The sequence below is a fragment of the Rana temporaria genome, chromosome 3 (genome assembly GCF_905171775.1).
Source record: "Rana temporaria chromosome 3, aRanTem1.1, whole genome shotgun sequence".
Classification (NCBI taxonomy): Eukaryota; Metazoa; Chordata; class Amphibia; order Anura; family Ranidae; genus Rana; species Rana temporaria.
This window is the reverse complement of record NC_053491.1, coordinates 413086611-413103410: the sequence shown is the minus strand read 5'-3', so window position 1 is coordinate 413103410 and position 16800 is coordinate 413086611. Positions and strand designations below refer to the sequence as shown.

The 16800-nt window shown below is 42.9% G+C and overlaps 1 protein-coding gene across 1 annotated transcript in view; it reads right to left on the bottom strand.

Moving 5' to 3' along the window:
* Nucleotides 1–598: 598 nt before the first annotated feature.
* The window catches only part of SLC25A37 (solute carrier family 25 member 37), a 37601-nt gene continuing 21399 nt past the window's right edge, over nt 599–16800 (bottom strand). Inside the window, exons 2-4 of the mRNA XM_040346083.1 lie at nt 7100–7328; nt 6574–6630; nt 599–1714 (exon numbers count right to left, since the gene is read on the bottom strand). Of these exons, the coding sequence (XP_040202017.1) occupies nt 1218–1714; nt 6574–6630; nt 7100–7328 (783 nt within the window). The 3' untranslated portion in view covers nt 599–1217. The remainder of the gene's footprint in view (nt 1715–6573; nt 6631–7099; nt 7329–16800) is intronic.

Below are 16800 nucleotides of genomic sequence, written 5' to 3'. Positions count from 1 at the left end.
AAAAAGCGACAGTGTGGTGGCACTTCCAAAGCACTGCTCATTCAATTTATTACAGCGCTCACAAACCGCTCCAAAGATGCTGGTTGCAGGACTTTCCCCAACACCCCCCCCCCGTAAAGAGTCACACTGAAATGAGCCACTTTACAGGCACAATTTCTAGCACTAAAATGCCAGATATCCAACTCGGTGTGAAAGGGGTCTTGGAGGTAGAGCTTGATCATCCACAAGGCAGCCTAGGCAGGGGTCTAAAGCTTGCTGGATGTCCAACTACAACCTTCACCTTCCTGCAGCAAACCAGATGAAAAGCGCAACTGTTCAAAAAAACTGCACCTGTCATTTCACAAGGGGGGAGAAACTTGTACTCTCATGGAGCTGGCCATGCCAGTATAGACAATGCAAACTGGACAGCTTCTCAGTGCCTAATTGCAATCCTTATCAATACCAATAAAAAAAAATAAAAAAGATTGCGGAGTGCAAGGAAGCTACCTCACCTACTGTCTGAATCCATCACTGCTTGGAAAGAGTCAGAACCATCTGCCAAGAACCCCATTATGTAAAAGCCCTTATTAGTGCTTTTTTATACACTCAATGTTCTATCTTTTTAATTCTTTCCTTTTATACAGATTTGTGCATAACTCCAACGTAGTTTCATGTACAACCAGGAATGTCATTAGCAAACTTGCCTATTTGCTGCCGAGATGAGTTCTTTCTAGAAAACTAAATGAGCTTAACATCATTCTGTGTCCCTCCCCCCATTGTACAAGTTGCTTGTACAATACCTGCTTTGGCCATCACACTTTAAAACCAAACCTTCATGACTGTGGAAAAAAAACACAAGTAAAGCATTTACTTTTTCTCCCACAGCCCGCGTAGAGGAATGCCATTACAAAGTGATTAAATTCTGTGTAAAAGTGAAATAACACTTTAAATACTAAAAAGGTAAATAGAAATGGTCTCCAGTTAGATGCAATTGGGAAAGTTGCTTTCCGTGTGGCAACAAGTTTTTCCAAAACTGAATTTAAATATGAATGGAATTTTCGGATTAAAAATAAGTTATGATTTCCATGTAGCTTCAGGTCTTTGGTGAGGTTCCACACATGGCAGATTTCTCATGAGGGTTCACAAGGTGCCATATTATTGTTCTGAGTAACCCTAGGAGAAAAGGCTCTCCAAAGAGAAAGGTGCCACTGCTGCAAGATTTGGCAGCCTGTACACGCTCAACGATTGGAAAGAAAGTACTTGAAGAATTCATATACAGACCAGGCAATGGCTGTAGAAGGCATCTGATAAACGACCCTGGCCTGCACTCCCTTGAAGTAGCCTCCCAGGCCTCCAATTTGGTATACCGTCCTTATGGTATTGGCCATACCAGACAGGTGTCCGCTGATCTTTGCAGAACTTAGGGCGGTGTTTTCTTGAGTGTTCAGTAAGGTTTTGCACACATCCAGTGGCGTGGTGGCAGCGGCCGCTACTGCTCCAGCAATGGCACCTGAGATGATATGTGAGCCTGGATGATACTGGCGCTGCGGGTTCAGCTGCTCCTGTGTGAACTCATAGGTGATGAAGTGAATGGCTTGAAAAGGGATGTTCATGAACAGCTGGGTGGTGTAGCTCCGGTAGAAAGCGCCGATTCCTTCCGTCTTGCTTATAGTGCGAATGCAATGTAGCATGCCACTGTAGGGTGAGTTGTACATTTGCATTCGTTGCTTGACCACTGTAGATGGAGAAAAATCCAAGATTGTGATATCAGCAATAGTTAATTGATTATATAAAATCACACACACATTTTATAGTCCGAAAAAAAAAATGACATGCAGGATCTCTTCCGTCATAAAATGTCCCCCTTGCTGGCTAGCGGTTTTTAAAATTTTGACTTCAACACTTTAAACTGTACGAGTTGTTTTACCTACTTTGTCCCTCATTAAAATGCAAATCAAATTAGAACTTTTTTTAAATTAGTTTTTCTGGACATTTGTTATTCTGTTGCTCACTTTTCACCACTTAAGGACTGCCGCCTGCAGATATACGTCCACAGAATGGCACGGCTGGGCAGATGGACGTACCGGCACGTCCTGTACATCTACCCAGCCGTGGATCGCGCGTGGGTCCGAAGCTGCTGGACTCGATCACCGCTGGGGTCCCGCGATCTGTCTCCGTCGCTGAAGAACGGGGAGAGCCGCGAGTAAACACTGCTTCCCCGTGCTTCACTGTGGCGGCTGCATCGATCGTGTCATCCCCTTTATAGGGAGACACAAATCGATGACGTCACTCCTACAGCCACACCCCCCTAACAGTTGTAAACACACACTAGGTGAAACATAACTCCTTCAGCGCCCCCTGTGGTTAACTCCCAAAACTGCAACTGTCATTTCCACAATAAAGAATGCATTTTAAATGCATTTTTTGCTGTGAAAATGACAATGGTCCCAAAAATGTGTCAAAATTGTGCGAAATGTCCACCATAATGTCGCAGTCACAAAAAAAAACGCTGATCGCCGCCATTAGTAGTAAAAAAAAAATTAATAAAAATGCAATAAAACTATCCCCTATTTCTTAAACGCTATACATTTTGCGCAAACCAACCGATAAACGCTTTTTGCGATTTTTTTTTACCAAAAATATGTAGAAGAATACGTATCGGTCTAAACTGAGGGGGATATTTATTATAGCAAAAAGTTAAAAATATTGATTTTTTTTCAAAATTGTCGCTCTATTTTTGTTTATAGCACAAAAAATAAAAACCGCAGAGGTGATCAAATACCACCGAAAGAAAGCTCTATTTGTGGGAGAAAAAAAAAAAAAAAAGGACGCTAATTTTGTTTGGGAGCCACGTCGCACGACCGCGCAATTGTCAGTTAAAGCAAAGCAGTCCCGAATCGCAAAAAGGGCCCTGGTCCTTTACCTGCATTTTGGTCCGGGGCTTAAGTGCTTAAAATAAACCTGCTGATAAAATTATTGATCGATCATTTAATTTTTTCAGTGGGCAAACCTACAAAATCAGCAGGGGATCAAATACTTTTCCCCTGTATATTTTGTCACATTTTTACTTGCTGCTTTTAATAAATGAATATTGGATTTCATATACAGATTTGTATCAACTTAACGCCAACAAAACGGAGCTTTTGCTGATCGGCCCACAGGCCAACGCTACCTTTTTACCTGCCTGGCCATCCTCGTTCGGCCCTGCACCAACTCCAGCTAAGCAGGTCAAAAATCTGGGTATCATTTTTGATGCTGAACTAAGCTTCGTACCTCACGCAAAATATTGCATAAAATCAGCCAACTACCATCTGCAATTACGGAAAATGAAGAACCTTTTCACTCAGTACAACCGTATGATCTTAGTTCATGGACTTAGAGCAATCTAACCCTAGAGTGGATAACGTGTTCTTTCTAGGACTCCCACAGAAGTGGATAAAACCATTGCAGATTACACAGAATCATGCTGCAAGACTAGTCACAAACTGCCCAAGGCGGAATCACATCTCCATTAAAGCCCGATGGATAACAGATACTTCCAGGAGTGTGAATTTTTGCGATTCCCAGCAGCTCTTACAAAACGTGTCTACTTTCAGGGACAAGCTCTCTGCATCAAAGCAGCATTCTGTGGTGTGGTCTACAGGAGAGGCAAGTACTAAATCTCTTACACTAGAAGGTGCTTTCCTAGAAAGATTCTGTACAAGATATAGGGTCTATAAACAAAGAATGGGGGGGGGGGTTGTTTTTTACTTTAACTGGCTAGCTGGTTAGTTTACTGGAAAATGTATTGTATTGTACTGTTCTGTAAACTGAACCCTACTTTAAATCTAAATGTCGAGCATTTAAAGCTAGAGAACTATTGTTTGAAGGCTAGGTTCACCTCTGGGGAAAAAAGCCTTGTATTTTCACAGGAATTTTTTGTTTCCCTTTTTGCAGGCGCCTACAAAAGAATTGCACCCCCGATCAGTAGATCATAGGTGCAGTATGAGGCTCCAGCAAACTCTTCCTTCCTTCCTTTTCTTTACACAAAGGCTAAGTTTCAAGCTGGAAATATGTACAGATCTGGAAGAATACAATGGACACAATATTCTACATGCCTCCTATATTTAGTCTAAATATAGGAGTTAGTTTATACCAGAGTCCAGCTTTAAAAAGCTAGTTAGAAATTGACTAGAGCAGCTGTGCAATATATATTTTTACTTCTACTTATTTCGTCTGAATATTTACTCATCCATCAGTGGAAATGGTTAAAATCCCTTTACACTGAAATACAAGACATCAATACATTCATGTCTGCATGAGCTCATGATGATGCAGCGAGGCTAATCATGGAATCCTTTAGCTGGATAGACCAAGACAAATCAATAAGCAAAATAAGATGCATTTTAACCACTTCAGCCCTGGAAGAATTTTCCCCATTATTGACCAGGCAATTTTTTGCGATACTGCACTACGTCGCTTTAACAGACAATTGCATGGTCGTGTGACGTTGTATCCAAACATGGACGTCCTCCCCACCCCCCACAAATAGAGCTTTCTTTTGGTGGTATTTGATTATCTCTGGGGTTATTTTTTGGGGCGTAAAAAAATTCTTTATCAGTTTAAGCCAATATATACTATTTTTTTTTTTTTTTTTTAAACAAAAATATCACAATAAGCATATATTGGTTGCTTTGCGCAAAAATTATAGCATCTACAAAATGGGGAATAGATTTATGGCATTTTTTTTACTAGCAATGACGGCGATATGCGATTTTTAGCGGGACTGCAACATTGCGGCAGACAGAGCAGACATTTGACACCATTGGCATTTATACAGTTATCAGTGCAATAAAAATGCACCGATTACTGTGTAAATGTCACTGGTAGGGAAGGGGTTAACACTAGGGGGCGATCAAGGGGTTAAACGTGTTACTTCATGAGTGTTTCCAACTGTGGGGGGGATGGGACTGATGAGTAGACACATCGCTGTTCCTAACTAGTAGGAACAGATGATCTGTCTCTCCTCTGACGGGATGGGGATGGATAGATATTGGTGTGGGTGTCTGCTATAGCTGTTTAAAGGGCCAACGTACAGCTACGGCGATTTGCAGGAAAGAGCCAACCTGCCGCAGTATAATGACAGCGGCTAGTGGTTTAAAAAAAAAAAAAAACTAGCATTATGCAGTTGTCTCAGTCTTCTCTAAATAAAACAGGATTACTTTTCAAATAGTTTAAGTAATTTAAAAGTATGGAGTTTACAAAAAAAAATAAAAAATTATACATTTTTTAATACTTACCTAGGTGAGTGCAGCATTGGCTCGATGCTGCATCTGTCCAGAGCTGGCTCTGTACCAAGAACGGAGTGACCAAGTCTCTTCAGACGAAACGTTGGGAGGCGACGTTCTGACGTCACCGCACACTGAGGACGAATCCTTGTTCTGCCACGCCGGCTGGCTGTTTGATTTTATGCTCGTTTTCAACCTTCTAAGTGTAAGTGTACCCTGTCATTTTTTTATTAAACTACCTGGCGGTATTACACTATCTTGAGTTTTCCTTATTTATGGCCATCCCGCAACTTCCTTGGTGACCTCGTGGATCCATCCATCTAGGACCTTTTTTTCCACCAACACTGGAGTGTATCTTCCCTGCTCTGTCTGATCCTCACTGGGATCTTTTGGTCTGGTAAGGGTCAGTGTGTTTGGTGGTGGTGGTGGTTGCATTATTTCACACTGTCCGTCAATCAACCACTGGGTGAAGTCCTGTGTGTTTTTGATTTATGGTTTTACACTATGAGTTTTTTTTCTCTTTGGATGCTCTGTGATGTGTTCGTGGCTACTGTGGACCCCGTTAGGTGGCGTGTTACATCCATCCCTATTGTGATTATCCCTGCATTACTTGATCCGTTGGGATCATTGTTTCTGGTAAGGGTCCGCACTGTCGTTTGGGTTACCTACTTATTGTCTTCATCTATTGCATCAGTGGTCCCTATCACAACACAGACTGAGCACCTTTTATATTTTGCAGGAATTTTTTTTTTTTTTTTTTTTTTTTTTTTTAACTAATTTTGGACTGCATCTATACTAATATCATCACAGACTTTTATTTTACACATTTAATATTTCTTCATTGGGATATTTTCAATCGTTTTAGCGCGACTCCACCTTTTTTCTTTGTACTATTTATGTTGTATAACATTTTTGAGTCGCAGCTTTATTTGGGTTCATTTTGTGGTATGCGCACTGTTTTTCCTATTTTAGTGATCAAACACTGTTGATCACTCAGTTCTCCCTTCTGCTTTGAGCACTGTCGGTTACTGCACTCTGCTCTTCCAGTGCACAGGGCTGTAAAGGGGGTTTCATCTGGCTCAAGCTCATAGCAGCTCGATGTAAGGCCAAGTCAGCTCTCAGTCCAGGAATCTGGGTGGATCCCATCAGTAAAGTCGGGAATTTTTCTGCAGCCAACAGAGGGCTTTAGCAGGAAGGTGTGCAGAACGAACTGCACTCCTGTGATGCAAAGAAGTAGGGCCCAAAAGGCTTTGGCCATACTTCTCCTTTATCAATACATAGTACTAATGGAAGACCAGGAAGATGAGAGCATGAAAAATAAAATTACCTTCAGCTGGGTTCATGATGGCATCATGCAGCACGGTTGCCAGACTTCCTGCCACCCCTGCAGGCAAAACAAAGTGTTAATCACAGTTCTGAATGACTGCATTGAGAGAAAGTCACAAGAAATAAATATATGCATGTCAGCAAAATCTCAATTGTTGCCAGTGTTGGTGTTTGATTCCATGCAGTCTGCATTTAGCGCAATGCTGGATTTCCTCCAATGTCCCTTCCTAATCCGAACACATGCACAGATTATATAAAATGGTTTGTAGTGTGTGTGTGTGTGTGTGTGTGTGTGTGTGTGTGTGTGTGTGTGTGTGTGTGTGTGTGTGTGTGTGTGTGTGTGTGTGTGTGTGTGTGTGTGTGTGTGTGTGCGTGCGTGCGTGCGTGCGTGCGTGTGATGCTGATACAGTGCAGAGCCAGTGACTGATGAGCTGTTCATAGCGCTGGGCTTACAAAACTAAAATCTGGATAGGGTCAGCAGTTTTAGATTATCTAAGATTTTAGTCATGCAACAATTCAGAAATTACCATTAGCCAAGTGACTGTTGCCGGCGTGGTTAATCATGGATCCTACAGTGGTTTTCATCTTCTCATAGCACGCAAAATAGAGTGCATGTGCTGGTCCAGCGCCGAGCATGGTCACATTAATCCCCCTCAATGGGGTGAATAGGCCCTCTGTCCGCACCATCCTCTTCAGAGCCTCTATGATGCCTTTGTACTGAGCCTTGGGGTCTGGCTGCAAACTCTGCATTCTGGTCTGAAACAAGGAGGAACATTAATAACATTAAACCACTTTAAAAAAAAAAAAAAAAAGAGAAGACTGTAGTTCTGCATTAACAATTCCAGTTTTTAATCATTCAGGCACTCTCCTTTAGACACTGGAAGTCAGGAAGGCTGTTGGTGCCAATAGACACTGAAGTCCAGCCATGACAAACATACATGCACCTTTGGCCAAGTAAACAATTTTCATGCAATGAACACTTGTGATGTTATCTCTAGAAAACAGGATTGTATAAAATTACTTTCCTGACCATGCCATATTTATTTATTTTCTTCCCCAAGACCAAATTTAGGGAGCATCTTCATAGGTCACATAATGCCCACAGACGTGATATTAAAGGCATAGTTCGTTACCAAAAGCAATTGGGAACTTTGTAGATAAATTGTGCAGCTTTGACCAAAGTTAATTATAGGGCCAAAACAACGAATCGATTATGAAATTAATCGATTACAATTTTCATAATCGATTAATTGGCCAGTAACATAATGGGGTTAAAAACGAAAATTATCCCTTTATAGTACAAAAAAGCAAAATCGCTACTGTAAATATTACTTTCATATTTTTTTTTTAAGGCTATTATCCGATTAATCCAAGCAATAATCGGCCAACTAATCGATTATGAAAATAATCATTAGTTGCAGCCCTAGTTAATTCATTTTCCCGCTAACATACATTTTGAAAAACTCCCAGAGATGGCCCCTCCCCACCCACCCTTGTCACTAGGATGTCTGAGACTTTCCCAGCTTTTACGGTTTACCTCCATCATCATTTGTTTTTACCTACCAGCATAGGCAGTTTCATGGTAAAGGTGAACTATGCATTAAAAATAATAATAGGCTCCTAGTAGGAGTCAAGCATAGATCATTAAACATTTAGATACCTTCAACTAAACCAGTCTGGAGTTTTAAAACTATGGGGCCCAGTTATAAAGGCAATGGTATAGCCATAAAGCAGCCATATTGCCATTAAAAAGAAAAAGAAAAAAAAATTATAGTCATATTTATAAAGCAGGGCTCTGTACTTTACAAAATGTGAAGCCCCTTAAAGGGGTGTTCCAGCCTGTTTTTTAGTTTATTAAAAGTCAGCAGCTACAAAAAGTGTAGCAGCTGGCTTTTAATAAAAATACACTTACCTGCTCCACGGTTCCAGCGACGCGTTGGCCGGGGCTCCGCTCCTTGCCCCCCCTTCATTCCTAGTGTGGGCACCCGGCAGTAACAGCTTTCGGCTTCACGGCCGGGCACCCACAGCGCGAATGCGCGAGCGGCACTGCGCATGCGCGAGCGGCGCCGTCCGATTGGACAGGCGCTCGCCTACAGGGAGGGGCTGCAATAAGGCGATTAAGCTATTCGCCTTACCCGCCCCCCTCCCCCCCCCCCCCCCAAAAAAAATTACATGCCAAATGTGGCATGTAAGGGGGCAAGGAGTGGATTAAGCGTAAGTTCCATTTTTAGGTGGAACTCCGCTTTAATTTCAAACAGTTTATAAAAAAAAAAAAGCCCATTCATTCACATGATAAAGTCATGTGACCAGACTTTGTGGTCTACAGCATTATGCACAGAACCTTTCAAATTCATGAAATCATAGGAATGAATCCCTAAAAGAAAATAGTGTGAAGTTAAAGTGGTTGTACACCCTGTACCTCTACGGTTTAGGAGATATTTGCCATAGAAGCAGGTACCGACAAGGGAGGGCACGATCCACGGCATTTATATATAGTGAGCATGCTGTGACCGGCTTCTGCGCACATGCGTGGGAGGGACGTCACGCGACTCCGGCCAATAGCAGAGCCGCAGTCCACAGCCCCGGAAGGAAGAGGTGTTGAAGATGGACACGATGAGAGAAAGGGGACAGCGCTGACATTGTGGGGTTCTTTTGCAGGCAAGTGGCACATAATTGGCTAGTATGCAATGCATACTAGCCCATTATGCTTTTACTTTGCAGGGAACAAAGAGGAAGTAAAACCCATCAGGGTTTACTTTTTTTAATCCTGTGGTGCCCAGAAGAGAACTCGAAAGCAGCATCCACACTCCAATATAAATGGGCCTCTTAAAGTGGGGGTTCACTCTAAAAAAAAAAAATTCTAACATTACAATGAGCTGACCTGTGACATGGAAATTATGTTGGTCTTTTTTTTTTCGTACATACCGTTTTATCTGTATTTTCTCCCCGGATTTGCCGCAGGAGTGGGCGTTCCTATTCACAGGGTAAGTGATTGACGTTCTTCCGACCGGAGCATACAGCGCGTCACGAGTTGCCGAAAGAAACCGAACATCGGGTCAGCTCTATACGGCGATACAGATAAAAACGGTATGTACGAAAAAAAAAAAAGAAGAAGGACCAGCATAATGTCCGTGTCACAGGTCAGCTCATTGTAATGTTCGAATTATTTTTTTAGGGTGAACCCCTGCTTTAAGCCTCGCGCACACAGTATGATTGTTGGCAGGGGATTGTCTGTTGTCTAAAGGAGCATACCAACAGTAAGATTTTAAGACAATCGTTGTCCAACTTTAGGTCAACAAAATGTTGGATGACAGGCTAGTACATTTTTGGCAGACAATGGCTCCATGTCAGATTTTCATATGGTCTCAGTACACAAAACCGTCATACAAAAGTCGAACGTACAAACACGCATGCGCAAAATCAATGCTCAAAACACAAAATTAGCAGAAGGGGCCCACAGGGTGGTGCTCAAGAGCTGAAATTTCTTGTAGTACGTCACTATGTTCGCGTTTGTGGCACGACAATTGTGTAATGTTAGTATGCAAGACAAGATCCTGGCACACGCCCGCTTGGCCAACAATTGTACCATGTGTATGAGGCTTAAGAGTCCTGACCAACAGCAGATTCCAAAAGATGCCCGCTATAACTTACCGTAACTGGTATAATAATTTTGTCTAGCTGTCCGATTTAGGTTCACTTTACAAGGGGCCCAAATTCCTGACTTTTGACATCACAGTACCCTTCTTCCTCTTACAGGCCCCCGGCCTTGCTTATTTGCTGTGGAGTCGGTGACATGTTGCCACGGCTACCCATTTTGTGTCTTCAATGATTACAAACTATGTGCAAGAGAATCCCGGCAAGCACAAAATAATGCTGCTGCTGTTCCAGCACAGTTGCCAGAACACTGCACATGCATAAGTACCCACCTCGAGAATTTGGCATAACCACAGGCATGACATAGTGGTTATAAAGGAGGACCTTGCCCAGAGGACTATCAAATATGCCAGTCATATTTTGCTGTATGGAGCACAGACTGCAATGGCAATGATCTCCAGCAGTTTCTTGTAACATGCCCATAGTCTGAGAGTTTCCTACATCTTGTCCATAGCAATACTGGGAGTCTAGACATGTCCTAAAAGGCACGCTCAGTCTTCCCATCTACTGTAGTATGTCCGGTCACTGACCATTCTCTGCAGCATTACATACACTGTACCTTATGTGCCACACTTTAGAACTCATGTATCAGGTGAGCCGACCACCACTGCGCTAGATCAATAATTAAATGGTAAAAAAAATGCAAATGTATAGAACAATAGACTGCAGATGGTCAACAACAGAACCTGCAAAACTTGCTAAGTGTGCAAACAAGATTACACCAAGCGGAGCCAGGAATCCTGTGCTTCTAAATGAACTTGCATGTGAAAGAAATTCATTCTATGGTCTTGGACACATCCCAGGAGCCTTTGGGCCCGTTTTTCCTCCTCCTCCTAAACAAAAAGAGCTTAGCTGTCCTGTCAGTCCATAAGGGAAGGAGTGGGACACTACACCAGGTTGTTAGGTCCCGGATTGCAGATCAGGATCTCCCTCTGCAAAGTAGGGAAGAAAGTCTAATTTTCAAACATTATCCGGCTTTTCATTTTGGGTCTTGTCTTTTCCAGCAGCTCCTAAGGCCCCTTTCACACCTGCGGAACATATGTCCACTTTTTCATCCATCCGTTTACGGATGAAAAAGGGACATACATTGATCCCTATGAGATAGCGGGTGTCAGCGGATGAACATCCGCTGACACCCAATTTAATCCGGGTCCGCTCTGATTCTGCAGACGGAGGAAAACCCTATTCGGGTGAACATGGACAGACAATCTGTGTTCATCTGATCCACCCATAGGGGAAAGCGGAGATCTGACAGGGCGGTCCCTGCACAGTGTGCGGGGACTGCCCTGTCATCCGCCGGCTCGGGGGGGGGGGGGGGGGGGATCAGCGGCGCAATCCCCGCTGAGCAAGCAGAGGTTCACAGGGTGGATCATCACGGATCTGTCCCGTGTGAAAGGACCCTAACTGCATAAATCTGTTTGGTATACGAGCTTTAGGATATCAAAATCATCCAAAGACACGCAACACATCAAACAAATACAGCAGCGGGAAAGACTTCCTGTTGGGTTTGTACATTCTGAGAAAGCACACTGCTACTGAATTACATAACCTAAAAAAGGAGTAGAATGGCTGGATTTTTTACAGAAGCTTTTCAAAACACAGAATGTGACAGCAGAAGAGACCTACCTGGCACACACAGAGGTGGCCTTTTATTGGTCTGCATAGCTGCTGGTGAGTCTTCGGGGAAAGAACAGTGTTGTTTTGAACCATTCAATGCAGAGATACTAAAATGAGAGACAACTCAAATTTTTTAACTTAAAGTAGCTCTAAGGGGGTGAAGGCTCACGATGCATAAAGGTAAAAAAAAAAAAAAAAAAAAAAAAACACACGCACATTCAAGGACATACAGTATATAAACAAGACACTTTCTGCACTTTAAGGCCCACCTCCACAGCAGTATTGAGAGTGCAGGGTGCCATGCCAAAACCCCTTTGGGAAGGGTCCATGAAGCTCTGCACTTACAGGATGTTCTCAGTCTTCCAGGTGGAACGATGCTCCTCATCGGCACAAAAAAGGGATTTTGGAGTGTTATTTAGAATGTGCGCTTTTTTCCTAAAGCAGTGGTCTTCAAACTGTGGCGCTAGGGCCGGATGCGGCTATGTACTAGCCTTTATCAGGCGCTACTCCCACAGAAACAATGGGGCACCATTCCTCCTCCTACTGATCTTAGGCATAGTATAACTGGGCACCAAGTCTGAGGCATCGTTTAGCATCACTGATGCAGAGGCCAGGTTATTTCCTACCCCCCGCTGGGCACAATTCAGCCCCGCTAAAGTCTGAAGGACAGAAAACAGTCAGTGGAGACCCCTGCTGTAAGAAATAATATTGATGGAAACCTGTCATGATACAAGTACTAGCCCCTCGTTTTCAGAGCTGTTCAGTTCGGGGGGGGGGGGGGGTTACCTCAATTCACCTGAAGGTAATTTTGTATATGCACCAACGCATGAATGACTCATTTGGGGGAAGTTTTGACATTAGTGTGTAATCAGTGGTGTGACTGCCTATATATTGTTAGTTTTGGCTTAGGGAGATAAATGTGGTGAACCGGTGTGCGTTGGCCCATAGCATACAGTTTTGCCGCGTTCAGATCTGTATAAATTATGGAGCTGTACACAGCAAATAGGCCTGTGTGCACATAAAGTAAGAGCTTAAAGAGATGGAGCATGCACTGGTCTGTTGTGCAATTTATCCTGTATGTTAGCTATTCTTTGTTATGCAAGCAACCGATCAACAGACTGATAAGATTGCCGCAGCTCCTTCCCTATTTAGGCCCATTGCAAAAAACAAACACAACTTAAACCCAGGCTGGTTTTCCCTTATTTTCACCTGGTGATCCAGCCAATAAACACATTTCTTTTCTTAAGCCTAGTGCACACGGGCAGAATGTCAGGCGGCATCAGCTGATTTAATAGAGACCGGCTGCCATTCGGTCCATGTGATACTAAAGCTGGTCCGGCTTCGGTGGAAGGGATGAAGGGACATGACTGAAAAAGGTCTGCCGGTCAGTGCTCTCAGCCAACGGGGGAGGAGATTCCTGTACCAAAAGTGGATCATTAGTACAGCGGCTCCACCTGAGCAGTATTTTTTTCATTCAGCATGCTGGGTTAAGGGGGAAAAAAAATGAAAAATAACCCCCCAACACACACACACACACACACACACACAACCAAGCTTTAGGCCTCATTCACACAGGTGTACCGATCTGCACGCCTATGGGAAGGGCTGTTTTCAGCTGCCTGCACTGTTGGATTTAATGACAGACCTGTATGCATCATTTTAGCGCAATGCAGCAGATGGGTGTGAACAACAGCAGTTGCCGCCAATGTTATTCCACTTGATGTTGTGTTGAGCAATGCTGCCCAATGCACCACAATGGCTCTGGTGTAAACTGGCCCTAAAATATGTCTTCCAATGGAGGACACTTGTTCGGGGGAGAACCAGGGGATTCACTCACCTTAGAGGGATTTCCTCTAACTTCCTGTTTCAGCTATGGGACAAGAAGTGATGGGAGATCTCCCCAGTTGGACACAGATGGTGAAAAAAAACCTGACTGGGGTTATAACCCTCCCTTATTCTATTCAAAAAATGGAAAAAAAGTTTTGCCTTTAGTTCTACTTTAGTGCACAATTAAGCCCAGGGGCCAGATGCAGCCTTTTGCTTGCCTTCATACCACCGATAGGAGACACTATTCTGCCCTCCGACATCAGAAATTGGGCATAATTTCTACCACCGACAACAATGGGGCACTATTCCTCACCCCAATACCAAAAATAGGGCACCGTCTACTCCCACTAATGCCACAAAAATGTTATTATTCCTGCTGGCCACAGTCAGGCCCCCCTAAAGTCCGAAGGACAGTAAACTGGCCCTTTGTTTAGAAAGTTTGGAGACCCCTGGTTTAGATGAAACCTCGCTACCCTTCTGCTTCTACTAGGTGACACGCAGACCAGTCAGCAGCTATTCTGTAAACCGGGGGGCAGAATGCACTGGACTGCATCAAAAACATGCATACAGAAAAGCAATATGGACCACATTTCTAGGGTGTGAACTGGCCCCTAAAGCCTTGCTCACACCATGGTGCAGAGACATTGGTTTTCTGCACAAAAAACAAACAAATGTTCTCTAGGTGCCCTGTTCACACTACTACGTGCAGATTTTTTCTGTGCAGGAATCTGCAACATGTATGGAAAAAACAAAAACCAAAAGACATGACAGTGTGAACGCTAATACTCCATATTAGAAAAAAATGTGATAAGAGGGCGCTTAAAGCGCCCATGTTAAGCGCCCTCTTATCACCTTTTTTTCTATTTAGCACAGTAATTACTGTTTTGAGGAGCAGCTGTTGGTATTTGTTATATAGAGTTATTTATATTTCACATTACTAGTTTTGGCGCGGAATTTACCCCCTTTTAATACTCCATATTCCCACCTCACACGTTCTTGAATAAAGCGCTAAAAAAGTTTTGGGGGCTGCAGCAACCACTAACTGGAGACGGGATCAGAAAGTCACAATGATATTTGCCAGCACACCACAGATCATCAAGTAGCGTCCAAACGATTTTTATTTTTTATTATTTATTTTAAGCATGATATCACAAAATTGGTAATGCAATGTTTTCAGAGTCACACAAGACCCTTCGTCAAGCATGTGGTGATCATCACATGCCTGACAAATGGGGTCTTGCATGACTCAAACGTTGCACTACTCATTTCGTGATGTGATCATGCTTAGAAAAAATAAAAATAGTTTTTGAATGCTCGTGTTGGAAATATCCTCACAGGGAATATAACTGCCAAACATTAAAACAGATGTCAACGTGCATAAAAACCTCACTGAAACGCACATAAAAACCGATGTAAACGGATGTGAAACTGATGTAAATTCATGTCTCTGCAAGTTGAATCTGTGCAGTTTTCCATGGCAGCCAAGCATTGGGGTGCCAACATCAGGAGGCTCCACCAGTCAGTCAATGTAAATAAAAGTTCTGCTAACCTTTTATGGCTGGCTTTAAAGTGGTTGTAAACCCACTTTTTGGACTTCTACCTATAGGCAAGCCTAGAATAAGGCTTACCTATAGGTAGTGGAAAGATCTCCTAAACACGCGCCGTTTAGGAGATATTTCACTTGTAGCATGCGCGAAAAAAAAAAAAAAAAAAAAAAAAAAAGGAAAAACGAGTGCCGTTTCTTCCCCAGCCTGTGCCGTTAATCGTGGCTCCCGTGCGACTGCGCTGAAATGTCACGCGGCTCCGACGAATCAGAGCTGGAGTCCGCAGCCCGGAAGGAAAAGGGGTTAAAAGATGGACGCTGCCTACACAGGGGACATCGCTGGATTCTTTTGCAGGCAAGTGGCACATAATGGGCTAGTATGCGATGCATACTAGCCCATTATGCTTTTCATTTGCAGCGATCAAAAGAGGAAGTAAAAACCCATTAGGTTTACCTCCTTTAAGCTGGCCATACATTATACAATTTTCTTATTCAATTTCCTTTAGATTTACCTTCAAATATGAAGTGTAATGACTTTCCCGATGTCATACAAAATTGAAAGGGTTTAGGCTTGATCGCATATATGGTTTTGGTTAATCTAAAAAGGAAGGGGGGGGGGGGGGGGGAATTGTACAAGAAAATGGTACAACGTATGGCCAGCTTAAAGCCTGCCATAAATGGGGTGGTTTTCTTTTATGCAACCTCGGGTTCCTGCTGGGAGCACATACAGCGATTACTGCTAGCAGCTATAGCGCATGAAGAATCTAACATACTTTTTGTACCCAAGTTGACTGATCATTTGATCAACTTGGATAAAATCAGCCTGCCCATACATGGTTCGAATCTCAGGCCGATATCCTGCTGAACCCGCTGAGATTTAAACCTTCTATGGCCGGCTCAGGCCCCTTTCACATGGGCGTCTGTCAGTCAGTTTTTGATCTGCGATTACATGGGATCAAAAGGGAATTTCAATGTATTCCTATGGGTGGCCAGATGTAAGCAGACATGTGTTCACCTATATCAGCCCACTGGGTCTGTTCTGGTTCATTGGAGGTTTGCATACAGGTCCACTTATACGGATCTGACCGGTTGTGGGTGAATATTTGCAAGTCTGCTTACATACAGCCACCCTCAGATTATATTATATAGGGCACTTTTTTTTTTTTTTTTTTTTTTAACCACTTCAATACCGGGCTTTAAAACCCACCTCCTTCCCGGGCCTATTCTGGCACTTCTTTCCTACATGTACAAATCCTCATTCTTTTGCTAGAAAATTACTCAGAACCCCCAAACATTATATATGTTTTTTTAGCAGACACCCTAGGGAATAAAATGGCGGTCATTGCAACTTTTTATCTTGCACCGTATTTGCGCAATAATTTTTTAAACGGCTTTTTTTTGTAAAAAAAATGGTTTCATAAATTAAAAAATAACAAAACAGTAATGTTAACCCAATTTTTTGGTAAAATATGAAAGATGATGTTACGCCGAGTAACTAGATACCTAACATGTCACGCTTTAAAATTGCGTACACTCATGGAATGGCGCCAAACTTCGTTACTTTAAAATCTCCATAGGCGACACTTT